Source organism: Eulemur rufifrons, chromosome 2, assembly GCF_041146395.1.
Source record: "Eulemur rufifrons isolate Redbay chromosome 2, OSU_ERuf_1, whole genome shotgun sequence".
Lineage (NCBI taxonomy): Eukaryota > Metazoa > Chordata > Mammalia > Primates > Lemuridae > Eulemur > Eulemur rufifrons.
The window spans coordinates 5,342,592-5,366,676 of record NC_090984.1 but is presented as its reverse complement, the minus strand read 5'-3'; the positions used below and the strand labels follow the sequence as shown (position 1 = coordinate 5,366,676).

General features: G+C 39.4%; 1 protein-coding gene, 1 long non-coding RNA gene and 1 pseudogene across 2 annotated transcripts; all 3 read right to left on the bottom strand.

The window, feature by feature from the left end:
* The window catches only part of LOC138399495 (cytochrome P450 4F2-like), an 859,494-nt pseudogene that overhangs the window by 88,312 nt on the left and 747,097 nt on the right, over nt 1–24,085 (bottom strand).
* Nucleotides 1,493–8,792, bottom strand: LOC138399469 (uncharacterized). The gene is made up of 3 exons (XR_011236165.1): nt 8,610–8,792; nt 7,084–7,165; nt 1,493–1,522 (listed from the first exon to the last, which is right to left on the bottom strand). It is a non-coding gene; the product is annotated as an uncharacterized lncRNA (long non-coding RNA).
* On the bottom strand, nt 3,817–5,677 carry LOC138399458 (RWD domain-containing protein 4). Its single transcript, XM_069493868.1, has one exon. It carries the CDS (start codon nt 5,452–5,454, stop codon nt 4,888–4,890), a length of 567 nt encoding a protein of 188 aa, XP_069349969.1. The 5' UTR covers nt 5,455–5,677; the 3' UTR covers nt 3,817–4,887.

Sequence of the window (24,085 nt, the reverse complement as noted above, 5' to 3'; positions counted from 1 at the left end):
AGCAGCAGGAGCGAGAGAGAAGCCTGACGGTGCATGTGCGTCTGTCTAACATAGAGCGACTGGTGAAAAGGGCTTTCCCCCTTTTGACAACGCCAGGAAAAGCCACACAGAGAGATGGCTAACGATGGAGATGTGGGCAGAAGTCGGGTTATGAAAGCTTTGTATGAAACTGGAAGGTACTAGGATAGTAATAATTCAAGGAAAGGTCCATCCTTTTGTTTCCATTGGAGAGACATCACTCTCCTTCATGGAGAAGGAATTCCAGGGGCATATAAGGAAATGGAAGGAGACGAAGTAGAGGGCAATAATGCAAATGGCAGGCCTGACACAAATGTGTGTTTGCAGAAGTATTTCCAATATAAAATATCAGTGCCCTGTACAGTATGCATTTTAACTGAATACATCGAGAGATAATTCTTTTTTTTGTATTACATGTTTTCCATTTTATTGTAAAATATTCTAAACATCAAAGGATACACAGCAGTTAATGCAAAAGCTCTCAGCAATCCCCAATTAATTCTACTTCCATGTGTGCCCTCTGTTATCCACATCCTGAGTATTCGGTTAAATGTGGTACATTGATGTGAGGGAGTATTATAAGGAACTTAAAATAAATTCAACCGGGGATAGTTGTGTCAATACAGATAGATCTCAATTACATTACATAATGTTGAGGAAATGAAAAATTGCAGAAAGACATAGACGGTGTATTCTATTTATATAAAATTTTAGGACATGAAAACAAAATCTATATAATATTTAGAACCACACATATATGTATTAATATATCCTCAAATAGCCTGGGATCAGTGTATAGCTAATTCCAGGTGTTGCTTCATTCTGCACAATATGTTTTAATGCTACAAAAGGCCCCTAAGGCCACAACATTTCAGGATCACTGTTTTTAAGTCTCTGTCTGACAAACAGTCATTAAGAAATGATTAATTACTCTGCTCATTTTCAATAATCACAGATACCTCCCCCCCCACTGTGACCATCACAACGTATCACTGCCTAAAAATCATCAGTGTAACAGCAATAAAGTCATCTAACACTGAAGGTATATCATGACTAACGTGTTAACATAGAGAGTTCCTCTAGGTTAAGATCACAGTTCCAATAAGTATTTGAAACACTGGAAAAAGCATCCAGTCTCCTAATTTACCTCTGTCAGTTCCCTAACAAAGTCAGGGACTGAAGACTGGGAACTTATTGGAGGCAGACAGACCTCTTGAGTCCAGGAGTTTCAAGTTGCAGTGAGCCCTGAGTGGGCCACTGCACATCAGCCTGGGTGACACAGTGAGACCTTGTCTCTAAATAACAACACCAAAAATGTACCTGATGTGGCTCGTTGCACCTTTATTGTTCGTACACCTATTTTCGGACTAGAAACTTTTTCCATGATGGTGGCCTTTGAAACAAAGTATATCATAAATAACATATTTCCTACAAGCTACATGGAAGATTTCCAGATGAAAAAATTTTGTTATCACCTTTAACTGATGCTGTTTCTCAGGAGACCCTGAAAAACAAAGAGGACATGCAATCAATGGAAAGGATTATGTTAATGCAAAGATGGCAAAGCTAGTCGTACAGCCATGGAGAATTAGTACAGAGCTGCATCCATAGCTTGGCTTCGAATGGGCTTACTTTCGGTTTGGGGTTGCTTTTTATTCTGGTGTTTTTGTTTTGTTTTGTTTTTTGGTGCAAACAACAACATGACAGAAGCAAACTGAAGAAAAATAGGAATATATTAACAAAATATGTAGTTAAGATGTTGAAAGTGATTATGTTTCAAATGAAAATAACTGAAATAGGAAAGTGTGCGTATAACACTGTGAACAGTGATCTTTAGTCAGAGGTGGGAGTCATGATACTGAGAGGATAAATGACAAGGCTGATGGGAGAGGAATACAGCATATCTTTAATGCAACACATGAGAATCATTTATACCATTATGCTATGAGTATTTATCATATTCTCCAGCTGTCCTCTCATTCACTAAGGACACAGTTGTGACGACAGTTTAGTATAATGTATAAGCCATTTCTCGTGAGAAAAAGTGCTTTAATTGATCAGCATGGATGCACACTTGTAGAACAACAGTGAATAAAATTATTCATACCCATGTGGACTGCAGCTAGGCCTACATTTCTTATATCCTCTCGTTTTCCCATCTTAAAGTTTCTTTGTTCACTCATGGAAAACATATATAAAATACCTCTAAGAAATTATGTATAATCAGCTCTCAATACTGAAATATTTATCAAAAAGCATAAAATCATATCACCACATAATCATTAGATATTAGTAACATTTTATATTTCAAAATCGGTGTAATATTCATTGAAAATGACAAGAAAAGTCAAACAATAAGCTCTACAGAGCTTATTCTATGGAGCACAGAAGGCCAAATGTAACATATTCACAAACAAATATTAACTTATGTGCATATTTCACCAAGGAACTACCCTCAAAATAACTGACTCTACTTTGGACTCCCCACCAAAAATAAGAGAACATTTCCTAAAAATACAATACACTTGCTATAAAATTTACAGCATGGGCCGAGCGCAGTGGCTCACGCCTGTAATCCTAGCACTCTGGGAGGCCGAGGTGGGTGGATCGCTGGAGGTCAGGAGTTCGAGACCAGCCTGAGCAAGAGCAAGACCTTATCTCTACTAAAAATAGAAAGAAATTATCTGGCCAACTAAAATATATATAGAAAAAAAAATTAGTCGGGCATGGTGGCACATGCCTGTAGTCCCAGCTACTCTGGAGGCTGAGGCAGTAGGATCACTTGAGCCCAGGAGTTTGAGGTTTCTGTGAGCTAGGCTGACGCCACGGCACTCACTCTAGCCCGGGCAACAAAGCAAGACTCTGTCTCAAAAAAAAAAAAAAAAAAAAAAGAAAAAAAATTTACAGCATGAAACATTTAAAATATTTCTAGTTATAGGAATTTTAGGTTAAAGTTTGATACTTAGCAGTATAAGAAACTTTGGAATATGTCATGTTGAATATAACCTGAACATTGTCAATGCTGCTTTATTTAGGTAAACAAGACATTGGAGAAATCTCAATATATTTTTTTTTTTTTTTTCACTGTGTGTAATTCAGACTTTATTGCTTATTAAGTATGTCTCTCTACACAATTTTAAGTAAACAGACATTGAGAAAATATACTGAGAGTATTAAACAGTGATGGCAATATCGATGAGACTGTTCAAGTGTTTTATATAAGGTAATTAGAGGCACCACTCTCACCGTCACCCCTAGAAATTCGTACATTTCATATAAAAAGAGTAAAAATAGTTCATTGGCATATAACTAGCATTATTCTTTGCAATCCATGAGCCAAGATAAGCCTGAACAATTTCAGAATCTTCAGAACAAAACATTTTCTTCCACTAGCAGATGTTTCTTAAAAAAATAAGCAGACAAATCAACACAACAATAAAAACTACACATACACAATCCTGTAACGAAAGTTGGTATATTCTAGTGGTCCTGAATGTTAACATATTTTGCTCTAATTCAAAAAATAAAATGATTCAGCTTTTGAAAATGAGACTAAACTCCTTCACTGTAATTATACTTACTTTATAATTCAAACAATTTAACCAAAGCTAAAGTCAACCAGTAAAAACCATGGATACAACTCAAGCTGCTCTAATGCTAAGATAACTTCTTTAAAAGTTAATTATTCTTTAAAAACTCAGACCCGAGCTGCACAGGTATACCTTGAGGAACTAACAATCTACCCTTTCAGATACAGCAGTAGTTCTAAGTGTTCTTAAAGCTGGGGAGCATATACAAAATCACTGTAAACCATAAACACCAGTAACTTTTCCTGGTAAAACTATACGAACAGTTTCTTCTATTAATGATTAAAAACTCAAGCACTGTAACAGTCCAGCATTTGGAAGACTTGCATGTACATTATTAAAAAGATGCTCAGATTGAGACACATTTTCACACTTGAAAAGATACTCCAAAAAGAAATAAGACTTGAGAGGTGGTTTTCTGTTGAACCATTTAGAAGACCTCAGTTATCCAACAACTAAAAACACACAGTAGCAGATAAATAGGAATTTATTAAAATCACTGTTTCCAACAATATAAAAATTAAATATTAAGGCATCTTTTACTCCCATCCTGGCGTATGCATCAAAGAGAATGTAAATAAGTGCCAGCACTCCTTAATCAAATGCTTTTCGAAAGTATCTGGCAGATTTTATATTCTCCTATTCCACATACCATTGAAAGCTCTCATGATCAAACATCTTGGCCCAAATCAAGAGAAAAGTATAAATAGATATCAATTTATTAAAGGGAAGCAGTTCACTCTTGAAAAATAAAAAGGAACTACAAAGAGTGTCATGTAGAAAGTTGAAATACTGGTATTTAAATTTCTCTGAAGCAATTATGGTTCAGTAATTAAGCAAAAGAAGAGATGAAGACTTTGCTTAAGAGGCCTATTAAAATGGATCATGCTATGGAATAACTGTTCAGTCAATATTCGACTGCACTGGGATGACAGTTTGAAAAGGGCTTCATACTCCTTTAAAAAATATCACATCCATTAGAATAAGATAATATAAATTAACACTGATTATTTTTCCCCATATTTGTCCACTTTTAAAGCTCAACAGGCTTCATAAAGTATACTAAACAGTAACATTTTCACCTTTTATTAAGGCAAGTTTGTGAAAATAATTTAATACAACCAGATCTCTTCATGAACTTTCAGCTCACATCTTTAATGTAAGAAACATACAAAAAATTGTTTTATAAAAAGCCACCTCAGTACCATAAAATAGTAATGAAAGACTGTGATCCCAGTTTACTTTTAAAAGAATCTTCTTTCCTTGTCTCAAATTCCAAGCACTATTCATCATCTTTAGAGCCAGTTTTGCTTAAATGCTTTACGACATCAACCCAGTTCCAACCTCGAGGAAGTTCTCCTTTGTGATCTGTTTTATCTGCCAGCTTACGCTTCTGGGCTTTTGAAAGTTGTTCTTTTTTGTCTTTTTTCTTACTTGATGAGGCTGTATTAGGAGTTTCAGCTGAGATCATATTGCTCATTGATGCTGCAGAATTAATGGGATGGTGATTCTCCATGAACTGCTCTTTATTGTCCTTGGCATATTCAAATAATGTATAGGTCATAGCGGTTCCAAGATTAACTTCTACTGCTTCTTGCAACTTGGCTAATATACTCTGCTTTACAGCCGATGATATGGTGTTGTTAAAAAAAGCGTTCATAGATATAATTGGAGGTGTTTGGGGATATGTTTCTGTCCAGGAAATCTCTATTAAGAAGGCTTTGGGATCACCATTTTCACCTATCCTATATTGAAATGAAACTGGACTTAATTCCCGGAAACTTTCGTCTCCTTCATAAATAGAACGTAATGCTTCTAGTTCCATCTCCTGGTCCTCGTTGGCACTCATCACGCCGATCGCCGGGTGCCTCCCAGGCGGACCGCGTTCGCGACAATGCAGAAAAAGCGAGGGCAGTGGCCCCGAGGCTGGGACGTCCCCCTTCTGCGCCTCGGCTGCGGGGGCGACACCCACAGACGCGAGTCCCGGGCGCCCCAGCCCTCGGCTGCGCCCAGCCGCCGGCGGTGGGCTGCGGGCCCGGAATCACAGGCGGCGGCAGGTGGGACGCCCTGGGGTTTCGGGAGAGGCTGCAGGATAATGTTAGAGGCTCCACCCCCTCCTCCTTCTAGCTTCTTCAATATATTTTGATAAAAATTTTACAGACAGAAAAGTGGTTGAATATAATGACACAGTATTAGCAAAAACTTTTCTTCATGTGGTGTTTAAATAAAAGCAAACAGACATTATGAGACTGACGTGCTTGCTGCCTGCTGTGCTAAGAAGGCACCATAAAAGCAAACAGATATTAGATATAGCACTCAACTCTTTCCCAATTAAAAAACAACTTCAAGAGTAATGGCAAGCCTTAATATAAAGGGAAGAATAAGAACATTTATTTTTGAAGCATCTAAAGCATGCCATGCAGGTATTTGCACATTTTCTTTTTTACACATCACCATAATAAAAATAAAATTGATGATCAAGATGGTCACTCCCTTTCCTGCTTCCTGGTCTTTCCAGGATGTTCAGAGTAAAGTGATGAACACATGTGATCCATTGTTCTCTCTGCCCCAAATGTCCTCCTCCTCGACTTTCACATGCCCGGCTCCTTCTCATCCTTTAGTTGGCAGCTTGAACATCACCTTCAGACAGAGCTTCTCTGACTGCAGACCTCCGCTCCCAATCCCTTCCCCATTCTAACTACAAACTTCCTCAGTATTCTCTATACGAGCTTATAATACTATCTGTTTCTTTATATGAAGCACTCATATTGAGTTAAAAATGTTGATTGTTTTATAATTTTGTTTCTAAAATTAATTTCCTTGTGTATATCACATTAATCTCAATGATTTTTAGAAAACAGCTAGTTTATAAAAAGTTCGGCTTTCTTCAGAAAACAGCCAATGCTCGTATATTAAAATTAATTCCTTTTCATTAATGAATATCAATGCAGCACACATCTGATGCCTGACAGCTAGGGAAAGGAGAGATGAGGCACTGCGGTGTACCTACCTCCGCAGTTCTCGCACAGTCTTGCTTCCGGCAATCTCTGGGGCAGCAACTATCCAATCACACGTGCACCTCTAACTTCTTCCTTTCCTCCCTCTTTTTCCACTCTCAGCCCCTCCTCCAGATCTGTGCTCACCATTCTTTTGATGGATTATTTCCACCACTTCTTTCCTCTTCATTTAGTAGTAATATCTTATAGCTATCATTTTGATTACTTCATCTCTTTGCTTTTTCCCCCTCTGACTAGAAACATGGTCAGAAATAAAAGCAAAATAACGCTTTCCTTTGATCCTATTTTGGAACTGCTCTCCAATGGCTCTTCTTCCAGACTGCGCTACAAGGAATGTGCGCCCTCGCTACTCAGGGTGGTCCAGGGACCAGCAGCATTGGCATCACCTCAAAGCATATTAGAAATGGAGAATTCCAGATTTGGTGAATCAAATGACTTTGTTAATAAAACACAGTTCTTACCTTCTGCTTGTGCATTTACTGTGTTTTTTGCTTTTTCATCGGCAGCCCCGGGTGAATGTCTAAGATCCTCCTCTGAGATACTCTGTAAAATTATTATCAATATGAGTTTCAGTTAAAAATAATGAGTTACATCAAGATTTACTAATACCTTTCTTCAAAAATATCTGAAGTTACTTTTGTAAAAGCAATTTCACATAAACCTAAGAGAAGGATGTATTGAAAACCAAAAAATTGCAATAGAGAACTTCATATATGTTGTCTGGATCAAGCTCATCTTTTATCTGTGTATGGGTCTGTAAATGGAGCATGGAAGGCCAAATGTAACATACTCACAAACAAAATATTGACTTATGTGCATATTTCACCAAGGAACTACCCTCAAAATAACTGACTCTACTTTGTACTCCCCACCAAAAAATAAGAGAACATTTCTTAAAAATACAATACACTTGCTATAAAATTTATAGCATTAGACATTTAAAATACTTCTAATTATAGGAATTTTTAGGTTAAAATTTGATACTTAGCAGTATAAGAAACTTTGGAATATGTCATGTTGAATATAACCTGAACATTGTCAATGCTGCTTTATTTAGGTAAACAAGAGAATGGAGAAATCTCAATATATTTTGATAAAAATTTTACAGATAGAAAAGTCATTGAATAAAATGACACAGTATTAGCAAAAACTTTTCTTCATGTGGTGTTTAAATAAAAGCAAACAGATATTAGATATAGCACTCAACTCTTTCCCAATTAAAAAACAACTTCAAGAGTAATGGCAAGCCTTAATATAAAGGGAAGAATAAGAACATTTATTTTTGAAGCATCTAAAGCATGCCACGCAGGTATTTGCACGTTTTCTTTTTTACACATCACCATAATAAAAATAAAATTGATGATCAAGATGGTCACTCCCTTTCCTGCTTCCTGGTCTTTCCAGGATGTTCAGAGTAAAGTGATGAACACATGTGATCCATTGTTCTCTCTGCCCCAAATGTCCTCCTCGACTTTCACATGCCCGGCTCCTTCTCATCCTTTAGTTGGCAGCTTGAACATCACCTTCAGACAGAGCTTTCAAGTTCAGACAATACTTTCAAGTTCCAGGCATTATCTTTTCGAGTTCCAAGTTATAAAAAACTACAGTCCAAACTGCTTCTGTCTGGATCTCATTAGGACTTTTACACATCCATATTTACCACAGAATCATACATTTGGCCATAGGTTTGCATGAAATAATTCTTTACTAGTTTTTAAACAAACATAATTTCAGAAGCCAAACTGATTCCTTGTGACCTGAGCCTTATTATTTTGTACTATACTACACTGGCTTCTTAAATGAATCCTGCAAATCAGCAGAATTGTACCACGCAGCAGTAACATTCTTAGCACATATTTATTAATTATGAGCTGAAAATATAAGAAAATAATTCCTTATTGTGCACAAGTGATAAAGTCAAAGCATCCCCCTTTATGTTTTAACAACACTAATGACTATATTTTAAAAAAATAACAACAGACAGTACCTCCAAACACAAACTTGGTTCTTTATCTTCCTTTTCTCCTGATCCTGATGTGGACATTACATATATAAAAGGTTATTCAGATACATTAATGAGAAAATTTATTACTGTGAATTTCAAAGACATGTACAAGTCTATCTCCATTCATGAATATTTCAAGAAAATAAAAGTCATAGCCAAAAAGAATTTCAGAAGGTTGAAGCAGTTCCAGGAAGACGTTAGTAGTATAAAGACAGCAAAAGAAAACTATTTAAAAGAAATAGATATTTTATCTGGGTCTACCCATTAATTGGTTATTTCATAATGGCATTTGAGCATTGAACAGTTTTCAGAGATAGTCTCTAACTTACCACCTGTAGTATTTTTGTACACAAAAATAAAATTGTCATTACTTGTTTGCTGTGGTGGATCCCTTTCAAAAATACCAATACCACGTTCTACCATTCTTTCTTCCTCCTATTAAAAAGAAAAAGAAAACAACTTCAGAAAAGGTATTTACGCACTCATGCACCCACTCAGACAGCAAGACAACAAACATATACTGTGTTTATCAAATCATACACGCTATCCGGGGAGAATCTGAAAATAGAAATAGAAGACAGATTCAGTCCCGTATTCAAGTGGAGGTAGAAACATATGAAAACAAATAGGAAAAGTATAATTCATGAGTTCTACAATTAAAGTAAAGTACAGTAAGGGCACAAAGGAGAAAAGAGCTGGTTCTGCCTGGGAAGCTCAGGAAATGCTGCAAAGATAGGGCTGTATTTTGAAAGGCAGACAAGGTGCAGAGTGAGAGTGTGAAGGGTTTCAAGACGGAGCAGTGTGAGCAAAAGGATGAGGCATAAGACCACATGGCAAGTGAGGGCTACCCAAGTACTCTGGTAAAACTGCAACGCAGTTATAAGGAATCAGATCGAGAGACAAAACGGGAGAATCAGACCAGACCACAAAAGACATGTGTCATGATAGAACGTGAACTTTCCCCTCATGTAGTGGGATACACTCAATAAGGAGATGATTCAGAGCATCACAAATATACTTTAAAAAGGTCACCTTGGTAGCAATGTAAAGACAGAGGAACATAGGGGGGGGCGAAACCAGAAAAGAACATTTCAAAGTCATAGGTCAGAAAGTAAATGATGGGAATAAGGTATGGACAATTGTTAGTTAGCAGGTAGAAAGTATGAGCTTGGGGAGTGACTGGGTGGTGATTTCAGGGAGGGCTGGAGTGCAGGACTTGTCCTAATTCAATGTTTCAGTGATATTTACTAGGTGTTATTTACTGGGATGGGGAAACCAGGCGACGGAGTAGGTCACAGATAGGGAAGAGTCAGGGAAGGGTCAGGGACAATGTCTTCAGTTTGGGACATAACAAACTTGAAGCACCCAGGGGACACAGAAGACAGATCTCAATAAATACTTTTGGAATAAAGATAGATGACCTTACTCAGGAAAAGCATATGGTGTTCAGAAGATAAGTATTTGTGAGATACACTAAACTGGTAGAATTAAATAATGCAAACCTATACAGAACTCTGAAATCTGGAAAATGAAAACAAGAGGAGCGACTTGGGGGGATAGGCGGTACATGGGCAATGTATGTAACCTGAACTTTTGTACCCCCCATAATAAGCCTCGCCAGCGAGCGGGCGGGTTCATCCCGCAGGAGAGCGTCTCGCTTCCCCGCTGGCCTCCACACCCACCCGGTCAGGGACCCGTCTGAAGTCGGTGCAAAATCACTGCGGGAGACGTGGGGCTCTGTGGACAGGAGACATTAGCGCGAAGCATCTCGACCTCCCCGAGCTCTGTGCCGGGACTGCACTGGGCGGGAGAGGGGCCGGTCTGGGCCACCGCTGGAGGCCGTTAGAAGAGAGGTCACTTGCCTCAGTGGGTCCAGATCAATGGAGCTGAGCACTAAGTATGGGACTCTAACCTGGAAACCGCTGCGGGCAAATAGGCCCGCTCAGGGTGGGTCAGAAAGGGCGAGAGCTCCTGCTGGACAGGCGTGAGATTGTGGGAGGGTGACGTAAAAGAGACGACGGGGCATCCTGGTGACTAAGCTCCCCATCTGACACCTGCCAACTCCTGAACAGTCACCCCCAGTGCTAACGCTCTGCAGGTGGGCAGTCGCCATTTTCAGGGTCCACAACCCAGCCACTGTGGAGTGATATGGTGTTGGGCAGATCCCTTCCCCCAGCCCCGGGACTCTGGCGACAAGCTCCGCCCTTACACGACCTGTGGTCCACTAGCCAGCCCCATTTTGATGGGTGAATTCTGAATTCCTCCCTAGTCGTGGGAGGCTAACACCGGCAGGACTTACAGGCTCTGGGTGCTGGGCGGACTGGGGCGCCACCCCCTCCCCCTAGCCAGCATCTTTTGCACCAAAAGTGGCAGGCTCCACCCTTGGAGGTGGGGTGAGACAAGAACAGCCACTTTGCCTCTGTGACTAGCGTGAATCTGAGGGGCCTTTGCGCAGATCAATAGTTGACAGCCCAGTGACTCTGCTCCTCAACCCGGTTTATGTCATCCAGTAGCATCATAACTCTGGGGCTGGATTTCCGCCTCTGGTCAGCTGCCAACAGTGGGGTCCATGGTCAGGGAACAAAAATCCTGGCAAGAGGCCAAAACAGGCTCCCCAAGTAACCCCTCCCATCAGGAGCAGCCTCCCAACTGTGGTAGAAGAACCCTGAACAACATATTAGCGGCTTCCCCTAGCGGCAGATCAAGTAACCATAGGAGTATACACACCCAGGCTGGTAGGCAGCAGCTGCTATATTCCTTGCTCCTACAGCATCTACTGCAACAGAGCCTACACAGGGCGTGTTACTTCCCAAATGAAAAGTGAAAGATGGAAGCAATGACTGATCCAGATGGGAAGGACTCAGTGAAAGAACTCTGGAAGTATGAAGAATCAAGCGGAAAGTGCACCCACAAAGAGGAACACCAGCTCTCTAGCAATGGGCATTAACCAAATTCAGACACTAAAATGACAAAAGAATTTCAAACATGGATTGTAAAAAAAAATGATATGCAAGAAAAAATGGATAACCAATACAAAGGAACCACACACACACAAAAAAATTCCAGGACTTGGAAGAAAAATTGACTAAAGAAATTGAAATATTAAAGAAAAATCAAACCGAACTCCTGAAATGAAGAATTTATTCAAGGAACTACAAAACACAGTGGAAAGCCTCAAGAACAGGGTAGATCAAACATAAGAAAGAATCTCAGGGATTGAAGATAACACCTTCCAATTAAATAAGTCAGTCACAGAAGGCAGAGAAATAAGAGAAAACAGCAAAGCATACAAGAAATGTGGGATTATGTGAAGAGGCCTAACATGAGAATTATAGGCATCCCTTAGGGCAAAGAAGAAAATACACAAGGGTTGGATAACCTATTTGAAGTTAGAGGAAACTTTCCCAAGCCTGGCTAAAACTCTAGATATACAGGTACAAGAAGCTCAAAGGACCCCTGGGATATTCACTGCAAACAGGAAGACACCATGACATGAGGTCATCAGACTGACCAAAATATCCACTAAAGAGGCCCTTCTACAAGCTGTGAGGAAAAAGAAACAAGTAACATACAAAGGAAAGCCCATTCAAACAAAGCCAGACTTCTCAACTGAAACCTTACAAGCAAGAAGAGACTGGGACCCCATTCTCACTCTTCTGAAACAGAATAATGCCCAGCCTAGAATCTTGTACCCTGCAAAACTAAGTTTTGTATACAAAGGAGAAATAAAGACATTCTCAGATAAGCAAAGACTGAGGGAATTCACCAAGACAAGACCAGCCCTGCAAGAAGTACTCAAAACAGAGTTACACACGGATCAGCACAATAAACACTCGTGAATGTAAAACCACTCCAAAGCTAAAGATCAAAGGCCAGATACCACAATGGCTCAAGAGAGAAAATAAACCAACAAAGTTCTACCCAACAGGATGAACAGAAATTTGCCCCACCTACCAGTTCTCTCAATGAATGTGAATGGCTTGAACTCCCCACTCAAAAGACATAGGCTGGCCCAATGGATAAAAAAATACAAGACAAGTATCTGCCATCTTCAGGAAACACATCTAAACTGCAAGGATGCATTTAGACTCAAGGTAAAGCAGTGGAAAACGATATTTCAAGCAAATGGAAGCCCAAAGAAGGCTGGCATCCTGGTCTTGACTTCAGATAACTTAGTCTTTAAATCAACGAAAGTAAATGAAAGACAAAGAGGGTCACTATATAATGGTGAAGGGTACAGTTCAATAAGAAGACATAATAATTCTAAATATGTATACACCCAACTTAGGTGCACCCAGATTCATAAAGCAAAGTCTCCTTGATCTAAACAAACTGATAAACAGCAACACCGTAAGAGCCAGAGACTTGAACACCCCGGTGACAGCACAGGACAGATCCTCCAAACAGAAAATAAACAAAGAAATAATGGACTTAAACATAACTCTGGAACAAATGGGCCTGACTGACATTTGCAGGACATTCTACCCAAAAACCACTGAATATATGTTCTTCTCGTCAGCTCATGGGGCATTCTCTAAGATTGACTATATCGTAGGACACAAAGCATGTCTTAAAAATTGTAAGAAAATAGAAATTATACTATGTACCTTCTCAGATCACAGTGGAATGAAAGTAGAAACCACCCTAACAGAAACTCTCATTTCTATACAAAGTCATGGAAACTAAACAACCTTCTGCTGAATGACTATTCCATAAATGAGGAAAGCAAGATGGAAATAAAAAGATTCTTTGAACTAAATGACAAAGGAGACACAAGTTATCAAAATCTGTGGGACACAGCTAAAGCAGTACTGAGAGGAAAGTTTATTTCTATAAATGCCTATATCCAAAAGACAGAAAGATCACAAATAGACAACCTAATGAATACACTCAAAGAGCTGGAAAAAGAAGCACAGACCAACCCTAAACCCAGCAGAAGAAGTGAAATTAATAAGATGAAATCAGAACTAAATGAAATTGACAATAAGAAAACTATACAGAAGACTAAACTAATAAACAAAAAGTTGGTTCTTTGAAAAAATAAAATTGACACACCTTTGGCTAGACTAATGAAAAGCAGAAAAGAAAAATCTCTAATAACCTCCATCAGGAACATGAAAGGACAAATTACAACTGATGCCACAAAGATACAAGATATCATCTATGAATTCTACAAAAACCTTTATGCACACAAACTGGAAAATGTGGAGGAAATGGACAAATTTTTAGAAACATGCAGGCTCCATAGGCTCAACCAGGAAGAAACAGAATTCCTGAACAGACCAATATCAAGAACTGAAATTGAAACAGCAATAAAAAACCTTCCTAAAAAGAAAAGTCCTGGACCAGAGGGGTTCACACCCAAATTTTACCACACCTACAAAGAAGAACTGGTGCTACCCTGCAGAAATTATTCTACAACATTGAGAAGGATGGAATCCTCCCCAACACATTTTATGAAGACAACATAACCCTGATACCAAAACCAAGAAAGGATGCCACAAAGAAAGAAAACTACAGCCATTATCTCTTCTGAATATAGATGCAAGAATTCTCAAAAAAATCCTACCAAACCGAATCCAGGTGCTTAACAAGAAAATAATCCATCACGACCACGTGGGCTTCATCCCAGAGATGCAGAGATGGTTCAACATACACAAATCTATAAATGTAATTCATCACATAAATAGAAGCAAAAACAAAGACTGTATGATCCTCTCAATAGACACAGAAAAAAGTTTGATAAATTCAACACCCTTTTATGATAAGAATGGTTAACAAAATAGGCATAGATGGGGCTTCCCTAAAAATGACACAAGCCATATATGACAAAGCCACAGCCAACATCATACAGAATGGGGAAAAATTGAAAGCATTCCCACTTAGAACTGGAACCAGACAAGGTTGCCCACTATCTCCACTTCTATTCAACATAGTGCTAGAAGCCCTTGCTAGAGCAATTAGACAAGAGAGCGGAATCAAGGACTTTCAAACGGGGGCAAAAAAGATCACGCTCTCACTCTTTGCTGATGATATGATAGTATATCTAGAAAACCCCATGGATTCAATGAAGAGACTCCTGGAATTGATAAATGAATTCAGTAAAGTCTCAGGATACAAAATCAATACACACAAATCAGAGGCATTCATATACGCCAATAACAGTCAAACTGAGAACCAAATCAAAGACTCAGTACCCTTCAAAATAGCAACAAAGAAAATAAAGTAACTAGGAATATATTTAACTAAGGAGGCAAAAGGTCTCTACAGGGAGAACTATGATACACTGAGGAAGGAAATAGCAGAGGATGTAAACAGGTGGAAAACCATACCATGCTTGTGGATCGGCAGAATCAACATTGCTAAAAAGTCTATACTACCCAAAGTGATCTACAGAGTCAATGCAATCCTTATTAAAATACCAACATCATTTTTCACAGATATAGAAAAAATAAATTTTATGTTTCATATGGAACCAGGGAAAACCCCGTATAGCAAAAGCAATCCTAGGCAATAAAAACTAACTGGGAGGCATCAATTTACCACACTTCAAACTATACTACAAGGCCACAGTAATTAAAACAGCTTGGTACTGGCACAAGAACTGGGACATCGACCAGTGGAATAGAACTGAGAATCCAGATATAAAACCACCCTCATATAGCCATCTAATCTTTGACAAAGAAGACAAAAATATACACTGGGGAAAAGAATTCTTATTCAATAAATGGTGCTGGGAAAACTAGATAGCCACATGTAGAAGACTGAAACAGGATCCACACCTTTCACCTCTCACAAAAATCAACTCACAGTGGGTAACAGACTTAAACGTAAGGTGTGAAACTATTAGAATTCTAAAAGAAAATGTCAGAAAAACTCTGATTGACATTGGCCTAGGCAAAGAATTTATGAAGAAGACCCCAAAGACAATCACAGCAACAACAAAAATAAATGGGATCTGATTAAATTAAAAAGCTTCTGCACAGCCAAAGAAACTGTCATGAGAGCAAACAGACAACTTACAGACTGGGAAAAATTTTTCACATGCTGCACAGCCAATAAAGGGCTGAAAACTAGAATCTATTTAGAACTCAGGAAAATCAGCAAGAAAAAAATCAACCCTATCAAAAAGTGGGCAAAGGACATGAACAGAAACTTTTCAAAAGAAGACGAAACAATGGCCAGAAAACATGAAAAAATGCTCGTCATCTCTAATCATCAGGGAAATGCAAATCAAAACCATAATGAGATAGCACTCATCTCCTGTGAGAATGGCCTTTATCAAAAAGTCCCAAAACAATAAATGTTAGCGTGGATGCAGACAGATAGGAACACTCATACACTGCTGGTGGGACTGCAAACTAGTGCAACCTCTTTGGAAAGCAATATGGAGATACCTCAAAGAGATACAACTAGATTTGCCATTTGATCCAGCAATCCCATTACTGGGCATCTACCCAAAAGAACAAAAGACACTCTATAAAAAAGACACCTGCACTCGAATGTTTATAGTAGTGCAATTCACAATTACAAAGATGTGGAAACAACCCAAGTGCCCATCAATACATGAGTGGATTAATAAAATGTGGTATATGCATACCATGGAGTACTACTCAGCTATAAGAAACAATGGTGATATAGCACCTCTTGTATTATCCTGGATAGAGCTGGAACCCATTCTACTAAGTGAAGTATCCCAAGAATGGAAAAATAAGCACCACATGTACTCACCATCAAATTGGTTTTAACTGATCAATACCTAAGTGTACATATAGGAATAACATTTATTGGCCATCGGGCAGATGGGAATGGGTAGGAAGGGATGGGTATAAACAAACATAATGAGTGCAATGCACACCGTCTGGGGAATGGACACACTTGAAGCTCTGAGTTGGGGGGGTGGGGAAGGGCAATATATGTAACCTAAACATATGTATCCCCATAACATGCTGAAATAAAAAAAACAAAGAAATGGGAAAATCCAATAAAATAATTTAAAAAAATAAGGTATTCAATTAGTTAAACATGCTCATCTACACTGCCTGAAAGCTGTAACATAATTACAACAGAGAGAGACCAAATGGAAAAAGATATATGTTCCATCAATTTTCCACTTGGAGAAAGAATTGGTAATCAGAATTTTAAAGAGGAAAACTTATGGCTTGAATAAAATATATTTAAGAGAACATGGCTTGGGGCTAAAGAAAGTTTGAGAAATTTTAATTTAAAATCCTTTTCTAGGCCTTCAGTTGGAGGATACTAGAAATTATTCAGTAATCCTATTTTCTAGTTATGACATATTTCCAAACTGTTTTCTTCTAAATTATGACATATTTTCTCTGCATAAGTCCCTAAACAATAAAAGGGGATATAAATGTAAGCCATAATTTTAGAAATGCAACAGATTTAATTCTTAGATCTAGTATACATATTATTTATTTATAACATTCCATTATATAGAATTCCATTTGGTGTTCATTTATTCCTATTCAAAAATATTGAAATGATTCTGACATGTAAAACTTTATTCTAGGCACTCCAGAATACACCCAAATATATTTCCTAACTTCCAGAAGCTCATACTAATTCATAGGCTTCAGTATGATTATGTAAATAACTAAATACAAAAACCTCTGAAATTTGCGACTTAAGAATGTGATACAAGCACTTTGAGTGGATATTATTTAAAACTACAGTGCAAAAAAACCCTGAAATTAAAGTTTTGCCATATGGCTATTAACAGTCTCTGCTTCTAGAACTGTTCGTTATTTGGGGCAAAACATGAATTCTTCAGTTAGATGAAGTGTTAAATATACTCTTAAAGGAATGACTTAGAAACCACAGTGGAATCCCTTTGCAATACAGATGTTTAGAAAGAGAATTTAAATTTCTCTATTTCTACAATTTTTTAAAAATTAGAGATGGGGTCTTGCTATGCTGCTCAGGCTGGTGTAAAACTCCTGGACTTAAGTGATCCTCCCACCTCAGCTTCCTGAGCAGCTGGGACAACAGGAATGTGCTACCACACCCAGCTAAATTTCCACAATTTCTAATGTTATTTTAGTCTAATTACAGAACCAAAGACAGAAATAGGGAATAATTTCTCTTGCAAAACCTACAGGAAGGTTATAATCAGTGTACAAGGAAAAAAAGGGGAAACTATATGTTATGTGCCGCACAACTGGGGAGCTGAAAAGCACCAGGCAGATTCCATGATAATATAATAAGTAATTGGATGCATTAGAGATTTATTTAGGTAAAAGGATTATTATAAAATTCATGTTAATAAGATTTAAAAGCCACAGGAAGTATACCTATCCAAATAAACCTTGACCAAATTTCATATTTCCTCAATTATGGAAAAGCCTTTCTTAATATAATTTTCCTGTCACTATGCATTTTTCAGTCCATTCTTTTTTCAGTCCCAACCCCCTCAAAGTATTTATCAGCCCTTTGTTATTCACCAACGTAAAAACTTTTTAAAACATTCCACTAGTCATATTTCTATCAAATGGTTTCCTCTGACCAACTTTCCATTACAGACATAAGGTGATCGTAGGTAGAGCACTGCTAAACTTTAACATAAGTACTGTACAAAACTAGATTCACAGTGAGAAAATTAATTTCACAAGAGACAACCTCACCTTGGTAGCAGAGTTGAAGTCTTCTACCTCTGGTGTACTCTGTAAATCATCCTTATAATCCAGAATGCTGGAAAGGCTTTAGGGCAAAAGCATACAACAAAACTGAGTGAGTTCATTTCTTTAAAAAAAAAAAAACCTGCCAGTTTTTATCTGGGTGTTCTCTCCAAAAAACAAAAACAAAAACAAAAAAAATTCTGGGGATATGTCAGCTGTCTGTATATTGAGTGATGTTTCTTGATATAATTAAACATGGCTTTGGTTTTAAAAAATATTTTAGTTATCTATTTCTACCGCCATCTCTCCTGACCTACGAAATAGTCAATGGAGACACCTTTAGTTCCACAACCAATAGTGACAGCCACTATACTGGCAGAGTCTGAGAACAATTTGTCTTCACAAATTATACTGAATACAAAGGCTAACGAAAAATTCAATAAAGGTCTGATATAACTTTTGTTACCTGAACTGAAACAAACCTGATAACCTAAAACAAGGTAGAAAAATACAATGTCCCTTCTCCATCACCTATCTCTGATTCAAAGACTAATCGGTGTCACTCGAAATGGCAGTCTTCGTTCTTCAGCGTGGATACCACTAAAGAAAGCCCCACTGTTCCCTTTCCCCAAAACAGGACAGAGAGTCTCGTAAACCATTTGGAATGTTTCAAAGCTAAATGTACAAAAGCCAAAGAACAAATGTATATGTTGTTATCGGGAATACTCTTTCCAGAAAGAGTAAAACATTAAAAATCATAAAATCTAATAATTTTTCTATTTAAGTCCTGCCTTGTTCAGGGCCACATAAATTAGGGAGCCCTTAAAAACCTTCATAGGCACTCAGATACTCAGAGACTGCTGGGAAAACAGAGTCCGGCAGCTGTATCTCTATTTCCCTAAGTGCTATGTAATCATCGTCCTCCCTATGGTCTCTCGCTTCCAGATCCCTCTTCTGCAGGGCTCCATGGCAGTCTCCAACCTCTGAATACTCAGCCTACAAAAGCACAGGTTCCTGAAAGGGTGGGCTCAAATGATACAGAGTAGGAGCTCTCTATTTCCCCGCTTCTGGAAAACAGGCTAAATGGAGTCTCAGTCACCTGCCCCCAGCACAGGCATGTTACCAACTACCCGCCTGAAGCTCCGTGACTGATTCACCAGCCAGACCTACCCCTGCCCTAGCCCCCAGGTGCATGGGAAGGACATCAGTGAACTGGGAAAAGAGGCAGAGGTGAGGGGACACCTGTCCTGGGCCACAGATCTATGTAGTTCAGCAACCTCCAGCCCCCTAGTGCTCCAGGGGCTCAACTCCACCTCTCCATAAGTTGGGGTGCACGCAGATGATACCATATTCCTATCTGCTGTAGAGACTCTTACCAGTGGCTCAAATTCTTTTAACATCTTTGGACAGAAACCTTCAAGTTTGACAGTCCTTCCAATTAAAGAAACAAAAAAGCAGCAACCTGTTCAGGACTCCCTTGGACCTCCCATCTCCGTTTGCCTTTCCAGATAACTGTCAACAGACCGTGTCCTTCATTCCTATGATTTACCTTTATCAGACTCGCCATAAACCCCAATATGATCTCTTTCCTAAAACCCTTATTCCTATCCAACCCGGTGCTGTCTCTGTTTAAGCTTGGCCTTCCCCTGCTAATTCCGTAAGCATCCACTTCCACTGGCGTCACCAGCTCCTTCCATTCTACTCCTACTCCATCTGGTTCACTAGGCCACTTTCGCTTTCTATTATTAAAACACTCACTGACAGGATGACACAAGAAGAATACTGGGCTTTGATTTAAGGAACCTGAGTTCAGTCTCATTTCTGCCACTTGCTATATTCAAACAAGTCACTTTAATCTCTTTGGGTTTCAGGTTCTCCATCTGAACAACCACTTCACCAGGATGTTCAACAGAGGTTGAGGTACAGGAAGATATTTTCATTAGTCTCTAAGATTCCTTAAAATCCTGAAATTCTTTGTCCTTTTGATTCTGTCTATAGAAAAATTGGAGATACTTAGCTGGCAGAAATAGAAAAAATAATAAAACAAAAGGAACACCAAGAAAAACAAAGACCATTTTAAAAAATCAAGAAAAGATTACAGAAAAGTCATACAAGAGAAAAGACTCTAGAAAAGAAAAACCTTCATGGAATTAGGCAAAGGAACTTGCCTAAAGAGAAAACCAAACTGGGACGTCAGCAACTAGAGAAATCAATTAGAAACGGCATCTCAACTGATGCTAAAGGTAATTAACATAACATGGCCTGTACACAGATGTCCTTCACTTACGGTAAATAATTCCTCTCTAGGACTTCCCCGGTCCCACTTATATATAGAAAAAATACTAAAAGCATAAGGGGGCGTGGTCGCACATGACTAGACTGAGCTACTCAGGACCATCTGAGGAGACAGGAGTTTGAGACACACCTGGTCCTGTGGCCACAGCTGAGCGAGATCAGCCCTAAATCCTTTGATGGTAAAAACCAGGTGCTCATTACCACTGCAATTGTCAAACATGTCGCGGCTTCTGAGGAAAACTCTAAATGAGAGTTAACATAGAACTAAACGTGATCTTCTGAAGTGATCTGATGGGGACCCAGTACCTTGCTCCCAGTGCTGCACAGGTCTCTGTCAAACTATGCTGAGAGGCCAGAGAAGGGATTTGGGAGCCAGACAGACTGACGTCAGCTCATGGATCAGCTACTTCTTAACTATAGGAACGAGGGCCATTTAGTCAACCTCTCTGAACTACAGTGGCCTGCTCAGGAAAAACTAGATCATTATAGTGCAGATACATTGCAAAGCTGTTGGGATGACTAGATGAGATGATAAATGCTAAGCATATAACACGGTGTGTAGCTCAGAGTAGAATACTCAACAAATATTAACTTTTTTTCCTCTGTATTGCCTTAGTTAACATATAGGTTTTAAAAATCTGTAAAATCCTACCTGATTCCAGGGTCTTCAGTAATCTCACCCACTATTAAAGAGAAAAATAAAATACATTTTAAATCAACAATAGAAAAATACAGAATATTAAAAGCATAGGGGGGCATGGTGGCAGCGGCCTTAATCCCAGCTACTCAGGATCATTTGAGGAGCCAGGAGTTTGAGACCAACCTGGACAACATAGCTGGACTCTGCCTTCATTTAAAAAAATCATGGAAGCTTTTGTCAGCGCTTTACGCTTTATTAAAATAAGACTCTGGTGCTTTGTTACAACATATTATTTGGGGACCATGCCTGGAGACTGTACCGGAATTAATATTAGTTATAATCATTATACACCGGCAGGCAACTAGTGCACTAACTCGTGCTTTCCCTCCTTTGTATTTAGCAAACACAAGGATAAATGGGATCTATCAAAATTCAATTCCCACATGTGACCTGCTGTGTACAATAATCATGGTCCTGACCAAACCCTGCCACACTGACAGAAAATGCTATCATTGGCAGGTTCAGTGTCACATGAGGACAGCGTCAACCGTAAAGAGCATGAATTCTGGACTAATGGTCTAGGAGCAGTTAGAACAGAGTCTAACTGACCCCTTATGTGATGGACGTGTTGGAAAAACACACTCGATGTATGTTTCCTCTGCTCTCACATCACAAAACAATCATCAACACAGAAGACTTCTGTGAACAAACGTGTGGGGATTTTTTCCCACCAAGAAGCCAGCAATCAATTCTGCAGTGGACACCAGCTGGGTGTCCTCTGATTCAACTCCAACACCATCCCCTTGCCGATAACATCAGATCCCACAGGTTGAGGCTCAGTCCACAAGGCTGTCCCTTCCCCACACCAGAACTTCTGACCAACTGGCTTCAAGTTGGGGTTCCCACAGCCTCCTCTTTGGGTTCAGTGAATTTGCTAGAGTGGCTCACAGGACTCAGGGAAACACTACTGTCGACCAGTTTATTATAAAGGGTATTACAAAGGATACAGATGCAGAGATGCCCAGGGCAAGGTATGGGGGAAGGGGGGCAGAGCTTCCATGCCCGCCCAGGGGTGCCACACTCTGGGAAGCTCCACATATTCAGCTCTCTGGATCTCTCGGAACCCTATCCTTTTGAATTTTTATGAAAGCTTCATTACCAGCCATGACCCATTAAATCACTGGCCTTTGGGGTTCAAACCTTCAGTCCCTCTCTCCTCCCAGGAGGTTGGGGGATAGGGTAGAAGTCCCAACTCTCCAATCCTGCCTTGGTCTTTCTGGTGACCAGACCCCATCCTGAAGCCACCTAGGGGCTGCTGGCCATCAGTGCACCATTACCGCACAAAAAGACATCACTCTGGAGAGTCTAAGGATATTAGAAGTCAAATTCCAGGAAATAGGGTCAAGACCAAATATCACATCCTTGGTTTTGCTTTCTGTGGTTTCAGTTACCTACGGTCAACCACAGTCCAAAAACATTAAGTAGAAAACTCCAGAAATAAACAATTCATAAGTTTTAAATTGTATGCTGTTCTGAGTAGCGTGATAAAATTGTGAGCCATCCTGCTCCATGTCACCAAGGATGGGAATCATCCCTTTGTCCAGTGTACCCCCGCTGTATGGCTATCCACCCCTTAGTCCTCACATCCGGCCCTCAACGTCACCATGGCTTGGTGATCCAGTGTCACCCAAAGGAAATGATCTCCTCCTTCTGTCATACAGTCAGCAGGTCAATAGCAGCTAACATTACATCACCGTGCCTGCATCGTTCACCTCATTCATCTCGTCAGGTAGATTCTGTATCATCTCACATCATCACAAGAAGTAGGGTGAGTACAGTACAACAAGATATTTTGAGAGACAACATTCATGTCACTTTTAGTACAGTATGTTGTTATAATTGTTCTATTTTATTATTGGTTATTAATTTGGTTTATTATTGGTTGTTAATCTCATGCTGTGCCTAATTTACAAACTTTATCATAGATATGTGTGCATAGGAAAAACTTTGTCCATACGGAATGCAGTACTATCCACGGTTTCAGACATTCACTGGGGTCTTGGGATACATCCCACCGAGATAAGGGGGGACTACTGTACTTATTTTGTTGTGACCCAACACAGCTTCTCCAGCTCTTCAGTTGAAACTGTTCGCTTGAACATAAGACGCCCATCACAAGGAAACGAGGTATGTGGGCACTGTACTATGCTTGCATGGCGAAACCCAGCAACCAGAGCAAGGTCAAGGGTGCTTGCAAAGATGGCCCAGCTGCCAGTGGAGGAGAGCTAAAGAGAGATCGGTGTACTTACTCTCCCTAATCCTCTTCTGGGGAAGATGCTGCTAAGTTTACTTAGTTCTAGCTATTGTCTCCGCCCTATGGACGGGGCAAACGGGGCTCAAACTCACCTGCCATTTTATCTCCCTCACAAGGAACCAGTGGAAAGGTCACTGCCCTAACAGCTTATACACTCCGAACTGTGCCTTGTATTCAGAGGGAAGCTCAAGAAGACAGAAACACGGGGCAGGCTGTGGCAAATTGCCAGGGAATGCTGACAAAGGATACATCAATCAAACTATCAACTCACTTGAGCTAAATGAACGTGTCAACAGATCTCCTCCTCCCTAGTGGGAGGAAAAAATTCTTTTTTCACTTCATGTAAAGCAAAACAGTGTGACTCTCTCGGCATTCCTCATGACAGAAAATCTAGCGGTAGGAGAGCCGTGTTGTAATAACATAGACTGCTTTCAAATTCAGCCTCAGAGGAAGAGGATCAGTGAGGATTTGCTCATCTGCAGAATTCACTCTCTGATCTTATTTCCAACCGCAAAGTAAGTGTGCAAAAAAGACTTCATGATTCCAGTTTTTTGTTTTTTTTTTTTAACTG

Bases quoted from the DNA above. Each gene is read 5' to 3' on its own strand.
- LOC138399458 (XM_069493868.1), bottom strand. From the start codon at position 5,454: ATGAGTGCCAACGAGGACCAGGAGATGGAACTAGAAGCATTACGTTCT.